Source organism: Centruroides sculpturatus, unplaced genomic scaffold (genome assembly GCF_000671375.1).
Source record: "Centruroides sculpturatus isolate CEXI.00-Female unplaced genomic scaffold, Cexi_2.0 scaffold128, whole genome shotgun sequence".
NCBI classification, from domain to species: domain Eukaryota; kingdom Metazoa; phylum Arthropoda; class Arachnida; order Scorpiones; family Buthidae; genus Centruroides; species Centruroides sculpturatus.
In genome coordinates, this window is record NW_019385268.1 from 648,105 (window position 1) to 664,466 (window position 16,362).

A 16,362-nucleotide genomic window follows, 5' to 3' on the forward strand; every position below is an offset into this window, starting at 1 on the left:
TTCTGTATTTACAGTACATGCATTCGTAAATTTAGAATACTTTTTTCTGTACTATATTAAAAACTAAAATTTATTTGTTTGTAAGCTTAAAATAGATTTTTATTAACCATATATTATTAAAAATGCATTAATAAATAAAATACAGAACCGGGAATGGTAATTTACAGTTTAGCCTAGTGATAAGTAGATTCGGAGACAAGTAAATTCGACTTACGTCGTTTTCCTGGAACCAATTACCGACATAAGGCGAGGTATACCTGTGTTGTTAAAAATTATTTCTTTATTTTGTACAAACAAAATAAATATATTGAAAAATATAAAAACAAAAAAAATTATACTTTAGAAGTTAATCTAGTATCAAAAACGTTCAATTCAGCATGACACAGTCCGACTGGAACATTTTCAGTTAACCGAAATTTTAGGTTGATTGGCTTTCAGAAGATTGTATTGTATTTTTGAATTTATTTTATTCATTTAAAAGTTATTTTCAAATATTCATGTACAGTACAGTATATATGGAATTCATACTAACATTTATTTATAATTTATTTGGGAAGAGGATTAGATTTAAACAAAATTATTATTATTCAAGGCCAATTTTGTTAATAAAAAAGACCTTTTTATTAACATTATTCAATCTGTTTGCTTTCTGTGAGCACAATTTTGTAAATGATAATTGTCTTATAAGCATATGAAACTATAAACATTTCTGTGATGTAGGCATTAAATAAATGCAGATTTTTTATAGTAAAAAGATTTACATATGTCACTGGAAAAACAAAATTAATGTTTAAAAACACTTCTCCATCATCAACTAATTTGGAGGGAAATTATTCATATCATATCACATTGCAAAATATCAGAGTGCTTATAAAAGTTTTTTTTTTCTTACCACCTTTGCAACTTCTGAAATTGTTAAAGAACTCTTGGCTGCAATTAGGTCTTGATTTTGAAGGATGCTTTCATAATATGTAAATTTTGTAATATTGTTATGCAGTGATTCTTCTGCAGAACAAATTTCTATGCTATCAATTTTAGCACAAGATATCAAAGCCATCTTTTCATTCTTTAGCAAAATGAAGATGCAATTATAGAGGTATTTAAGTTAAACAATGACTTTGTTGTCAGAGTAAGTATGAACTGTACATGAAAATACAGAAAATGTTTTGATTTTAAATAAATATTGTTAGGAAGCATTTGTTAATTGCTTTTGAGATTGACTTGTTACTTGAAACAGATGGACTTTGTTTTATTACCCTGTTTATTGTTCATTTGTAGTTTTCTAAAAATAAATCAGTTTTTCTCTCTAACAATATTATAAATTTAAAAATATCAAAAATTAAAAATTATAATATTGTATAAAAAAAATATACATTGATACCACTAAGATTCAAAATACAAACTCACTGTAATGAAACTGACGTGCCCTCACCAAGCCACAACCACAATACAAATGAAAGAAATTCTGTAGGTTTTAAGTGATTTGCAATTTTCAACCTCAGTTTTCTCCTTTAATTTTGAATAGTACACATTACTATTTGGCACATGTCAGTCATTGGGAATGCATAATAACCTCACCAAGTTTGATCAAAATTAGTGATCCCAATGTCATGCCATCCCCTCATTAGAATATACTTCAAAACTGAAACCTGCATATCAATCCTAGCATAGTAATTACTATCTTCTACATACAGTACCTGTAAAATTAAACTTTGTGATTTTGAATTTTTGAATTTTCCTCCCTTATGTGGCATTCAGCAAGATTCAACTTTAGGCAGTCTTTGTTTTTCAGCTTATATGAACAATATACTTGGTCAAATTACTTCACCTGTAATATCCTATACTGACTATATTAAAGTGATCAACCACAACCCTCAGGTGCTTCAGACTTATCTACACCATTTGACTTCCTGTCCTGGAAAATGCTAATCTAAAAACTTAATGCCAAAAAACTGTAATAATGTTTTTTTCATTAATTCATAATACTCAGTTACTCATTTTCTACATAGATAATAAATCCATAAAATATGTTAATTCTTTAATGACCTCAGTATTATTTTGATACCAAACTTACATTCCAAGGACATGTTGATAAAATCATTAAATCCTTATATTCATTGTAGAATTCTTTGGCACTTTTGCAAAACTATTTCTTATAAAACAGTATTATAATCCATTTAATTTCTCAATATTCAGTCTTTACTTGATTATTGTCTGCCAATATGGGCTATGACTGTTTCTTCCCATTTAGAAAAGATATTAAAAGAATGAGGTAAAGTATTTCTTATTTTAAATAAACTTTGTAACCTTCATTTTACCCCTAATTCTAATGTAGCTAGGTCCAGATTGAAAATTGTCAATTTTTCCAAACATGTCAAATATTTTGATTGTTTATTTTTATTTAAATATTTCCATGGTTTCATTCATTCTGATTGTCTGTATGTTAGAATTCCACTAAGCATTACTCATAATCAAACTTGTTTTTTTTTTACTCCATCCTCTAGGCTGGCCACTTTCAAATCCTTCTATTGGTCTATTCAGAATATGGGCTTAGTGGAACAATCTTTACATAAGATTTTTTACATTTTAAACACATCTGTAAACAGTTACTTTATAATTTGTAATTTTTATTATTTTAGTTATATTTAAATATATATACTTATCGATTCAACTTATTTGTTAGTTGTATTTTAATTCTTTGTTATGAGTATTATTTACCAGAGATGATATTAATTGTCTTGTGACATTTCCTTCTTTATATGTAATAAATAAAATAAATACGGTATTTACTCACATATAAGATGAAGTTTTTATTCATTTATCACAGCTTCAAATTCCTAGGTTGTCCTATATGTGCAAGTGAAAGATTCTTTGTCTTTTTGCAAATAATTTTTGTAAACCATGTATTTGCATTTTTTCCAGATGCTTAACTTCTTGTATTTAAAAACATAAGTATTTTATCTGGGTCGTTTGAATTGTTCTTGTATATTGTCAGGAGTAAAGATGAATAGCAATAGGAAAAGCAAAGCTTTTGAATTAAATTCCAAAATTACATGGGAGGCCCAATATGTTTTAATCCATTCCCACGTGAAAACAGATGATTATTCGGAAATCAGAATTTGGAGAAACTCATAAGTGTAATCAATGGAGAGTGGATTAGACTGTTAAGAATTGGCAAAAAAAGGTTCCCAATTCACCTGCTTCACAAGAACAAAAATTATGTTGTCGATTTTATAAGTTTTCCCTAAAGTTTAAAATGCCAGTAATTTTTGTGGGATAATGTGGTGCATTTATGTTCATTTGATATTTTACTTGTGGTTAAATGAAATAAAATTAGAATTGTATTAATAATTCTAATTTTCTTTATTTTGATCTTTAAAGTCACACCTCATCCTATATACAAGGTCATCTTATACGTGAGTAAATACAGTAAATTTGAAATTTATAAACAACAAAAAAAATGTTCAAATCAAAAAATGAACTATGAACTATTGTTTCCTGACCTTTAAACTATATAATTCAACAAATCACATCTCCATATTGAACTTACTTTCAAAGTTATATGTTCAAGTAAACAGCTTTTTCAAAAAGTTCAAATTCTGAAAACTAATATAAAATAAAAATTTTTCAAAATGTTTTGGCAAAGCTTCACATAGATATAAAACAAAACCACTCCATGAAAATCATCAAAATCTGGATCATGTTAACTCCTATCTGAACTGAAATGGAATGCCCCACAGATTACATTGTTAGTTTTACATAGAATTTGTTAGTTTTATAAATCATAAGAAAATGTTCTAGCTAAATAACAATTATGTAAATAAAAAATACAGTTGAACCTGTCTCTCTCAAATATGTTTATCTTGGAAACTTCTTTATCTCAAAATTTATTTTTCTCCCTGCATTTTCAGCATAAATTCAATATATCTTCCATGTTTATTTCAAATAATTTTCTCCCAAAACCTTCATCTCAAATTATGAACTGAAATGTCAATTACAAATTCAAATCTCAGCAACTACATTTTGGTAGTATAAATTGCAGTTGAGAAACATCTCTTACAATACAGTATACAGTTGCAATTAATGCTGCTTTTCTCTGATTGGCTGTGAGTTTGGCTTGTGTCTTATTGGCTGAAGAAAGTGGGCATCAGAAACTATTGACAAACTATTTAAGGTGTATATTATACTATATTAAATTATATTAAGGTATGTCAAAAATCTTTTATTATTACCTACTATATGTATGTACTATATTTGCTATTGTATTAATAAAATACTGTACCTCCAATCAAATCTATTACTGTTTTCTGTAGGAACCTCTATATCTCAAAACCTGTTTATCTTGAATTTTTTTTCTCACTCCCACAAGATTCAAAATAGACAGATTCAACTGTATATATTATTCAAAATATTAATAATAATATATTTAATATACAAGATTAAAATGTACTGTACTTTATATTATCATATAGATCATTGTTCACACATTTTTGAATCATATTTTGTGATTGATTTTATGCAAAAACTGAAGCTGGGTAAAGGTTTTAATAATTAATTGAAATAAGAATTTGACCATAATATTTAGTTTACATTTACATTGTAAAATGTTGTATGCTTTACTTTTTAAAAAAAACTTAATTTAATTATATCTAATAACTAAAATTTAACAATCAGAATTTAATTATGATTGTTAAATTTTTTAATACCTGTTTGCTTTTCTAAAACACCACCAAATAATGCAGATAGTTCCTGAAAATTAAATATCAAGTAAATATTAGAATATAAAAATATCAAAGTTTTCTTAACATCTAATAACTAATAAATAAAATATCATATATTTATATTCATGTTCATTATATTTATTATTATCATAGCAAAAAAAATCAAACATTTATTCAAATTTTTTTAATAAATTGCACTTTCCTGAAAACTTCACTTGTCATAAACCACACTACTACTACTCAAACCTTTAAAAATGCAGTATAATTTTAATTTTCAAAAGTTTTTAGTCACCTTAAAATGACCTTCAAGACAGAAAGAAACAAATTTCTATTTAAAAAGATGAACAAAAGCTGGAATGTCCTCTGGAACAAGCTGATTTCAAATATTAATGTTTTAGAACAACAAAAATTTAAATGTGCATGTTTGATTTCCCACATTTTTGATATGTGCTTTCCACATTTCAGCTTTTTTTTTTTCTTTTTAAATTGAAATTTGTTTCAATTTGTCCTAAAGATGTTTGTTTAAGACAACCAAAAACGTTTAAAAATTACAATTATACTGCATTTTTTAAGTTTGAATAATAGTACTATGATTTAATAAGTTGTTTTTATAGTATTAAATACATACAGTGTGACTATATGGGAAAGAAACCACACCTAACCAACATTAAAATACATGTATTTGTTAAAAGTTTGAGTACTTTCAAAAACTTATAGCCTTCGTCATCAGGCAAAAATCAAGCACAAACTTCAAACATAAGAATAGAACCTAAATGATGAAACATTTCTTTTTTAAAATCAGTTAAGGCACAATGTTAGAATATTAAATATTCAACAAAACTTAGAACAGTCTAATAAAAATGCAATGTACATGAAATTTTATACAAAAATATAACTTCTAAGTGTAAAGATCTTTAGAACATCTACAAAGATAATTGCTTAAATAATTCTATCCATAGATGCAGAATATCGATGGTAGGGTATTACAGGGTTAAACTGATGTGATATAAAGATTTTCTCATAAGAATAAAGTTATTTTGTCATACCACCATCTCAGTAATCTAGTATTAGCCCAAAGGGGTATGTAGCCATGCTCTAATACACTTTTTGAAAGCTCAGTTGTGAGTTTCTTATTGGCAATATCCACTTCATGTTCTGCTATCCGAACTTGCAACATTCTGGACATGGCTCAAACATACATTAATGTTGTTCCTGAAAACGAATGCTTCAATGAAATTGCATTATTCATCTGCCAATTCCTTTTGTGGGCACTTTATCTTTAAGCATAGCTACAGTGACCATACGTCCTTTATTTAAGAGGACAGTCCTTTATTTCACTGCTCTGTCCTTTAACTTTATTTATTTTCTAAAATAGGCATTTTGTCCTTTATTTTGTAAAGTTAACGCAAAGTTTAAAAAAATTTTTTTTAATAATATATTGAACAAGTTAGTTTTGTATACGCCATCACGACCAGTGTTGCATTGCTACATAGAGCGCAGTAGTGCAGTGTGTCGCCAACCAAACGGCCCACTGACAGTACCAGGGGGTGGACACTCTTATGGGGATTTTTGTGATAGTTTTTTAACTCTCTAGTTGATGGATGATACACTTGTTAATTAAAGCTGAAGTTAGTTGAAAGAAAAAATGAGGGGTTTCTTCCTATTGTTATTAGAAAAGTGGTTTTAGCATTAGAAAAATCAGAAAATATACAAGCCAAAAAATTCAATGATGCTGTGTACACATTTTATCAAACGTGCATAGATTATCTAAATAATTGGGACATGTTTTTTATTGAAATAGAGGTGTTTGAATGGGTCACATTATGCGAAATCCCTTTGTGGGCGAAAGTAGAGGAAAGCTATATCTTTATTTCGAATCATTGGTCCGTAAATATACTCGACGGTGAATTATTTGATGAAGTTTCATGTGTAAAAAAATATGTCACAAACGAAAAGATCGACGAATGGTGACAGAATAACCAGCCCTGCCATCAAAGGTGAATTGAGATTTTTGAACATTTTACAGCAAAAGAAATTGTTTTCAAAAACATTTGTAAAATCGTAGAATTTTCTTTGTCTCCCTGGACCTAATGCCTCTGTTGAACGAATATTTTCATTGCTGAATAATATGCGGATGAATGAAAAAAACCCATTTAAAAGTAAGCACATTAGAAGCATGTATTTCCATCAAATACAACTTTCAAATGAACCGTATGGAATTTTATGACTTTAAAGCGTGAAACGGTGCTATAAAAAAATTAATTCTACTGAAAAGTATCAAAATTAATGTTGTTTAAATTTTTACAATGTGTGTATGTGTAATAATTCAGATTGTTTAAAATTTTAATGTACACATTGTTGTATGCTACTATTTTCATAATAAAAGTTATAAACTTATAAATTTTATAAGGTATTTTTTGATTTTCTTTGACATGTCCTTTATTTTCCCCCAAAAAATATGGTCACTGTAAGCATAGCCCATCTCTTTAGAACTCATGGCCTCATTTTACCGATTGTTTTTCAGCCTACTTTATGTAGGTTGTTATGTAATGACAGGAACAGTGATGCCATATATAAAAAATCAGGAATGTGTGCAATTCCATTGTAGCATCCGTTTTCAGGAACAACATTAATTATTTATTATATATTATTAAACAAAAATGTTTAAGTTGTAAAAATCTATAAATAAAAAGAATTTCTTTAAAAAACTCATTAACATGATTTGTTAAAAACAATTTGACACAAAATACATCATATTCTGATTTCAAATCATTAAAACACAAAGGACTTAATTACTTAAACTTGACATCACAAAATAATTGAAAATATATTTATTATATATAAAAATATTAAAATATTACCTCATTAAAATCAACTGCAAAAAAATTAAAATGATATTGAGTATTCAGAGACTGGGCCATCTGAAGTGCAACTGATCCTGCAGAACGAACTTGACGATAACTTCCAGCATTTCCAGGAACAAAAATTACAGGAATACCTTGAAATTGACCTTTTCTAAAATGAATAACCTTATTTAAAATTTTGATTGAATAAAAATTAAAATATTTATTTATTTGTTATATATATATAGAATATAGAATAGTCTGAAAGTAAGTTTCCTGTATCCATATTTTCAAAGTCAATGCACTTATAGGCAGTACCACAACTAGACAGGTGCATAGATAGGGTCTATGACAAAAAGGCCTCAAAAAAAAACTGACATAAAAAATTGTTAAATATACAGTAATAATATTATAGTTTATAAATACATGTAAATGATCCTAAATAATTCTTGCATATAAAAATTATTTATAAACAATTGCTTTATCATATTTGTTTTATTATTAATTTATTTCCCAAAAAATCAAAAAGTACAAAAATAAAACCTTGTATAAGCCAGATGAAAAGCTAGTTACAACATTGCTTATAGGATAAAAAATATCATGTACTAACTTGTAGAGACATCATCATTCTTAAAATGCATTCTGTTTTGTCATAAGGTGCATGTTGTGCATGAGCATCAGTAGTCAGAAGTTATCACAAATGCTTGCCCAATACACTGAGAAACAAGATAGCAAATGTCACTTTCAGAGATATACAAAGGATAAAGTGTGAGCAGTTGTCCACTATTAATGGGCACTTAGCACATTTGACACTGAGATCCATAAGCAGCTGGTAGAAGTGTATGAATTAGACATAATGTCAAAGTAAAATGTTACAGCAACAATGCAGACAATTCCATGATAAGTGTGAAACTCAGAGATGAGCAGTGACTTGGATGGTTATCAACATCCACTGGAGAGGATAATGTTGCAAGGCCATGACTCACATCAACACACAGGTGAATGTAGAAGACATTGCCACCTGACCATCTTTACCTAACATAGATATATTTTTCTCGGCAAATAAGGTGTTGGTAAATTTGCTATTTTCATGCTTAGGGTGATTTCTGATATAGGTATGTAGTTTAATTACAGTAGTTGTGAAATTTAACACATTACTGTTAATATGATATTGTATTCTTTGTTTAGAAGCTTATTTTAAAACTTTACTTGCATTTTGTTTGAATAAAATCAAATCAAAATCTGTAGATAAAATGCATATCAGGCACATTATGCTTTTTAAGTTTTGCAAAAAATATAATGCTATACAAACAGTAAAAAATATTCATAGTATATGGGAAAGATGCTCCTAAATGTTGGACATGTCATATGTGTGGTTTTGAAAGTTTCATTCAGGAAATTTTGAACTAAAGGTTACAAAGCATACAAGGTGCCAAAATGTTGAAAAGAAATTTCAGGAAGAAATTGTTAAAAATCAATGAATAACAACATGTAAACTTGCAAAAAAAGTCTTAGTGTATCACTAACAAAATAATTGTGTTTCACATGCATTAAGTAAAAAAAAAAAAAACAAACAGGTTGTCTGACAAAGGTAGGCATCTCTAAAGTTTCATTTTACAGTAGAGCATCGTTTATCCGAATCAATTGGGGACTGGGGTTGTCCGGATAACTTCTTTTTCGAATAACCGATTATGTACTAAAAAATATATTACCCTATCCCATGTTGAAATTTTTCTTCGTTGCGTGTCACTTCGTGCTGAATTTTCATCGATGTTAAGCCTAACGAAAATTTTTATAATAATAATCGTGGCTATTGTATCCGCAAATCACACCTAAATTCAAAATTTCCAGCAAATAAAAGTAAAAAATATTGTATCGTTAAAAATTATTTCTTTATTTTTACAAACAAAATAAATATATTGAAAAATATAAAAACANGGCGAAAGTAGAGGAAAGCTATATCTTATTTCGAATCATTGGTCCGTAAATATACTCGACGGTGAATTATTTGATGAAGTTTCATGTGTAAAAAAATATGTCACAAATGAAAAGATTGACGAATGGTGACAGAATAACCAGCCCTGCCATCAAAGGTGAATTGAGATTTTTGAACATTTTATAGCAAAAGAAATTGTTTTCAAAAACATTTGTAAAATCGTAGAATTTTCTTTGTCTCCCTGGACCTAATGCCTCTGTTGAACGAATATTTTCATTGCTGAATAATATGCGGATGAATGAAAAAAACCCATTTAAAAGTAAGCACATTAGAAGCATGTATTTCCATCAAATACAACTTTCAAATGAACCGTATGGAATTTTATGACTTTAAAGCGTGAAACGGTGCTATAAAAAAATTAATTCTACTGAAAAGTATCAAAATTAATGTTGTTTAAATTTTTACAATGTGTGTATGTGTAATAATTCAGATTGTTTAAAATTTTAATGTACACATTGTTGTATGCTACTATTTTCATAATAAAAGTTATAAACTTATAAATTTTATAAGGTATTTTTTGATTTTCTTTGACATGTCCTTTATTTTCCCCCAAAAAATATGGTCACTGTAAGCATAGCCCATCTCTTTAGAACTCATGGCCTCATTTTACCGATTGTTTTCCAGCCTACTTTATGTAGGTTGTTATGTAATGACAGGAACAGTGATGCCATATATAAAAAATCAGGAATGTGTGCAATTCCATTGTAGCATCCGTTTTCAGGAACAACATTAATTATTTATTATATATTATTAAACAAAAATGTTTAAGTTGTAAAAATCTATAAATAAAAAGAATTTCTTTAAAAAACTCATTAACATGATTTGTTAAAAACAATTTGACACAAAATACATCATATTCTGATTTCAAATCATTAAAACACAAAGGACTTAATTACTTAAACTTGACATCACAAAATAATTGAAAATATATTTATTATATATAAAAATATTAAAATATTACCTCATTAAAATCAACTGCAAAAAAATTAAAATGATATTGAGTATTCAGAGACTGGGCCATCTGAAGTGCAACTGATCCTGCAGAACGAACTTGACGATAACTTCCAGCATTTCCAGGAACAAAAATTACAGGAATACCTTGAAATTGACCTTTTCTAAAATGAATAACCTTATTTAAAATTTTGATTGAATAAAAATTAAAATATTTATTTATTTGTTATATATATATAGAATATAGAATAGTCTGAAAGTAAGTTTCCTATATCCATATTTTCAAAGTCAATGCACTTATAGGCAGTACCACAACTAGACAGGTGCATAGATAGGGTCTACGACAAAAAGGCCTCAAAAAAAAACTGACATAAAAAATTGTTAAATATACAGTAATAATATTATAGTTTATAAATACATGTAAATGATCCTAAATAATTCTTGCATATAAAAATTATTTATAAACAATTGCTTTATCATATTTGTTTTATTATTAATTTATTTCCCAAAAAATCAAAAAGTACAAAAATAAAACCTTGTATAAGCCAGATGAAAAGCTAGTTACAACATTGCTTATAGGATAAAAAATATCATGTACTAACTTGTAGAGACATCATCATTCTTAAAATGCATTCTGTTTTGTCATAAGGTGCATGTTGTGCATGAGCATCAGTAGTCAGAAGTTATCACAAATGCTTGCCCAATACACTGAGAAACAAGATAGCAAATGTCACTTTCAGAGATATACAAAGGATAAAGTGTGAGCAGTTGTCCACTATTAATGGGCACTTAGCACATTTGACACTGAGATCCATAAGCAGCTGGTAGAAGTGTATGAATTAGACATAATGTCAAAGTAAAATGTTACAGCAACAATGCAGACAATTCCATGATAAGTGTGAAACTCAGAGATGAGCAGTGACTTGGATGGTTATCAACATCCACTGGAGAGGATAATGTTGCAAGGCCATGACTCACATCAACACACAGGTGAATGTAGAAGACATTGCCACCTGACCATCTTTACCTAACATAGATATATTTTTCTCGGCAAATAAGGTGTTGGTAAATTTGCTATTTTCATGCTTAGGGTGATTTCTGATATAGGTATGTAGTTTAATTACAGTAGTTGTGAAATTTAACACATTACTGTTAATATGATATTGTATTCTTTGTTTAGAAGCTTATTTTAAAACTTTACTTGCATTTTGTTTGAATAAAATCAAATCAAAATCTGTAGATAAAATGCATATCAGGCACATTATGCTTTTTAAGTTTTGCAAAAAATATAATGCTATACAAACAGTAAAAAATATTCATAGTATATGGGAAAGATGCTCCTAAATGTTGGACATGTCATATGTGTGGTTTTGAAAGTTTCATTCAGGAAATTTTGAACTAAAGGTTACAAAGCATACAAGGTGCCAAAATGTTGAAAAGAAATTTCAGGAAGAAATTGTTAAAAATCAATGAATAACAACATGTAAACTTGCAAAAAAAGTCTTAGTGTATCACTAACAAAATAATTGTGTTTCACATGCATTAAGTAAAAAAAAAAAACAAACAGGTTGTCTGACAAAGGTAGGCATCTCTAAAGTTTCATTTTACAGTAGAGCATCGTTTATCCGAATCAATTGGGGACTGGGGTTGTCCGGATAACTTCTTTTTCGAATAACCGATTATGTACTAAAAAATATATTACCCTATCCCATGTTGAAATTTTTCTTCGTTGCGTGTCACTTCGTGCTGAATTTTCATCGATGTTAAGCCTAACGAAAATTTTTATAATAATAATCATGGCTATTGTATCCGCAAATCACACCTAAATTCAAAATTTCCAGCAAATAAAAGTAAAAAATATTGTATCGTTAAAAATTATTTCTTTATTTTTACAAACAAAATAAATATATTGAAAAATATAAAAACAAAAAATTATACTTTAGAAGGTGATTTAGTATCAAAAACATTCGATTCAGCACAACACACAGTCCTGAGAAAAACACCACACAAAAGTGCCAGTGATGCCAGCTAAAACACACATACCAACAAAAAAAATATTGGAGTAGCCCAAGATATAGCGAAAGAATGCAGCGCCATAGCACTAGCGAAAATTAAATTTGCCAACTGGAATTCGTTCGGATAACTAACATTTCATATAACCAACTTTCGAATAAACAACGCTCTATTGTACTTTTAAATTGGTTACATATTTTTATCATAGAAGACTTCTCTTATGGATGACAAAGTTGAACTAAAAATATTTGTTATTAACCAAAAATTTGTTCTTGCGAGTCAAGATTGTTTGGTCAAGACCAAGGCCAAGGTACCACTGAATTTGATTAATGCTATTTTGATGTACAGTGGTGCCTCATATAACGTACTTAATCCGTTCAGGTGCACATCTGTTAAGTAAAAAGTCCGTTATACAAAACACATTTTCCCTTAAAAATACATGTTAAAACACAATTTGTTCCACGGCATAAAATAACCGTACTGTACCATAAAAAAAATGAAAATGGAGCAGTCATCAATTATGCCAGGTAGTCAGATGTTGTGAAAAGGAAGTTAAGAAACAGTTTTTTCACACATTCATACAGATACAGACTTTTTACACATTGTAGCAGGTCTCTTTTTATTGTTTTTAATCAGAGTCAGATTCAGGAGAAGCTACCAGGGCTTGCAGGGTCAACTCCTCTTGTTCCATCCTTTGTCTTTTGGCAGCTCGCTTCTTGAAAAACATGTCCAAGGTGGTCTGTTTCTCTCTCTTCTTCAACACCTGTCGGAAATGATGGGCAAGGGTGTCATTGTAGAGATCATTGATCCTGTTGGCCTCAACTCTGTTTGGATAATGTGTTGGTAAACTCTTGAACATCTTTCCATTTGACAAGGAAGTTTTTGTCAACTTTCACTCCTTCTGATGATTTTTTGCTTTGTTTCAATTGAAATCACCTTTCTGTTTTTTTAGAAGTCATGATTTGCACAACACTTGAATAAATGTAAATACACTGCACTGAGGTGATGTACGGAAATAAACAAGGGAGCAAGCCGAATCCCAACGGGAGCTCTGTACTTCAGATATACTAATATATTCTAATAATACTAATATATTCTAAAAATAGCAGATTGTCATTGACAATGGCAAAAGAGTGGAAACATCATTCACACTTAATGTAGAGGACGTGGTTGCTGTATCATCAAATGCAGTATGTAGCGTTTTTGTAATCCAAAACGATAATTGGTAGACGAATGAACAGCAATTGGTTAGAAAAGAAATTTTTAAATAAAACATAATGTTTTCTAACCAATTGCTGTTCGTTCGTCTACCAATTATCATTTTGGATTACAAAGACACTACAGACTACATCATTCACACTTGTTCGCAGAAAGTCCATTGTTCGCCTCACATAACTGCTGAACGGAAAGCCTGTTGTTCGCAGCCAGTCCGTTGCTCGAGTCACATAACAGCCAAACAGAAAGTCCATTGTTCACAGCATCTGTTATTTGAGGCGTACGTTATACGAGGCACCACTGTACATGGTAGCATCAAGAGATTAATTAAATGCGTTAATCAAGGGATATCTTTATTTGTAGTCTTGGGAACACTTTTATGACAATAGGTGCATAAATTGTAAATCCAAATGTAAGAAATTATGTGATAGAACTTTTGCTGATAAAAAATAAACAACAGGTACTGTTTTCATTTTGTGCTTATTTATTTTAATTTAGTGTAAATGAACCAGATTTAGCTCCCAAAGTAAATATAATGGCAGAATTTCCAGGAGTAGAACTAAAGTTTGGCATTTTGATTATGAAAGTCCAGAAGAACAAATCTTAAATCCAATAGAATTGTTTAAAATACAATTTTATCTAACAATTGTTGATACAAACAATTGTTAGAAAAAATTGTATTTTACAGCTTAAAATTCCAATCATGAAGGATTTGAAAATCTAAATGAATGTAATAATAGATTTAAATTTTTTTATGAATTTGGAGAAATGACTAAAGATGAAATTTTAAAAAATCTTGTTTTGATTTAGATGTTTTCCTTCAAATTAACAAAGGAAGTAAAAAAATTAAGGATGTTGATGATTGATGATTTGTCTTTTGTCCTTATATTACAATTTGAATATATTAGCACTAAATTTTGGCTCTATGGAGGACTTATCATACACAAATAGTGTGCAGTAAGTCTTCCATAGAGCCAAAACTTGGTGCTTATATCTTCAAAGATGTTGATGGTCTTGAGCTCTTCAATGAGCTAATAACACATACAAATTTGAATAGTGGAATTGCAGATGCATTAAAAAACTTGACATATTTGCAAAAAATAACTTGATGTCATCATTTCTTAATTTGTTTATAGCTTCAAGAATTTTTCTGACATTACCAGTTAGGTGAAGGAGTTTTTTGAAACTCAAACTTACAAAAACATATTTAAGAATGCCAATGACTCAAGAAAGGTTTAATAATCTAGGACTGTTGGCCATAGAAAAAGAAATGTAAGAAAGTTTAGAATTAACAAATGTTATTGATGAATTGGCAAATAAGAAGGCAAGAAGAGTGCAATTCTATCTTTATGAATATATTTTGTTATTTCTGTTTTATATCTTGTACATTTTTGATTTCAATAAAATTAGAATAAATAAATCGAATATTTTAATGGATTTTTTAAACCCATCAACTATATAAAACTATCATAAGAACATACTAGTAAACTTCTATTGGTAACATTATAAATCCACTTGCAATTCACATGATAGGGCAGCCAAATGTCTAACATGTGTGTGTGTGTGTTAGACATTTAATATCTAGATCACCAGTGTGTGTGATCTAGATATTGTAACTGCCATTGAGACCTGCTTTTTTTCCAAACATTTTTTTGTTTTATTTGAGTACTAATGAATTTCTCCAACTAACTGATGTAATAAATAAATAGATTTTTGACAAATTAATTTTATAAAAACAATTATAAAATTATATAAAAATAAAACAATTAACCTAAAAACCCCAGTTTCTGTATTTTGTTACAGAGTAATGTTATTATTTGTTTTCATTTGTCCAAAATAACATTTAAATTTTTTCATTTTGATTATATCTTAAAGATGAATGCATAATTTGAAAACGTTTTGTATTTTAAAAACATATTTTTTTCGTGGAAAGAAAATGATATTAAAACTTAAAAATAATATTACAATTTTTTTTTCATAATACTCTACATAGTAATTTTAACATTTTAAGAAATATTTTTTAAATTAAAACTTACCTTAAAGAATTTACATAAAACCTGCAAAAAGAAAATTTAACTAGAATAAAAGTAAATTTAATTATTCCTATTATTTTTTTTAAATTTATTTAATCATAACATTAGCTAAAGTCATAAATTATATTCTACAAACATTAATATCTCAAATCAAACTTTGAAATCTTTTACTAAATACTTTCTTTTCTGCTGGTAGTGATGTGATTACATAAACTTTATAAATTTTGCATTGGTACAATTGTTATTTTTAATGAAAATGAAATCTTATATTAAATAATTTTTAGAAAATACAAAATTTTAGATGTCATCACTGAATGGGTATTTATTTTTACACATTAATCTCTATATATATATATAAATGGACATGTATGTCCCTATATTTCACTTTTCTGCCAAAACTACACATCGCACGTGAATGGTGTTTGTATGTGGTGGTAGCCCCAAGTTTCCATTCGTGCATAGGGTGGTTGCGTCTCGATAGCTATAAGGGTGCGGGAGATATGAGGCTGAAAGTGGTTGAAAGTGGCTTTCTATTTCGAATGTTTTGTTCGAATTTGTTCGAATTAAATTCGAACATAAAATTCGAATAT

General features: G+C 28.5%; 2 protein-coding genes across 2 annotated transcripts in view; both read right to left on the reverse strand.

Annotated features, from left to right (window-relative positions):
• LOC111636943 (GPI inositol-deacylase-like) overlaps nucleotides 1–7,756 on the reverse strand; it is a gene marked incomplete at its 5' end in the record, with an annotated part of 86,251 nt that extends 78,495 nt beyond the window's left edge. Inside the window, 2 exons of the mRNA XM_023382329.1 lie at nucleotides 4,707–4,749; nucleotides 7,583–7,756. Coding sequence (XP_023238097.1) covers nucleotides 4,707–4,749; nucleotides 7,583–7,756 — 217 coding nt within the window. The remainder of the gene's footprint in view (nucleotides 1–4,706; nucleotides 4,750–7,582) is intronic.
• A 3,008-nt stretch (nucleotides 7,757–10,764) lies between these two features.
• Nucleotides 10,765–16,362, reverse strand: part of LOC111636911 (GPI inositol-deacylase-like) — a 17,054-nt gene continuing 11,456 nt past the window's right edge. The window contains exons 3-4 of the mRNA XM_023382298.1: nucleotides 15,776–15,796; nucleotides 10,765–10,864 (exon numbers count right to left, since the gene is read on the reverse strand). Coding sequence (XP_023238066.1) covers nucleotides 10,780–10,864; nucleotides 15,776–15,796 — 106 coding nt within the window. The 3' untranslated portion in view covers nucleotides 10,765–10,779. The remainder of the gene's footprint in view (nucleotides 10,865–15,775; nucleotides 15,797–16,362) is intronic.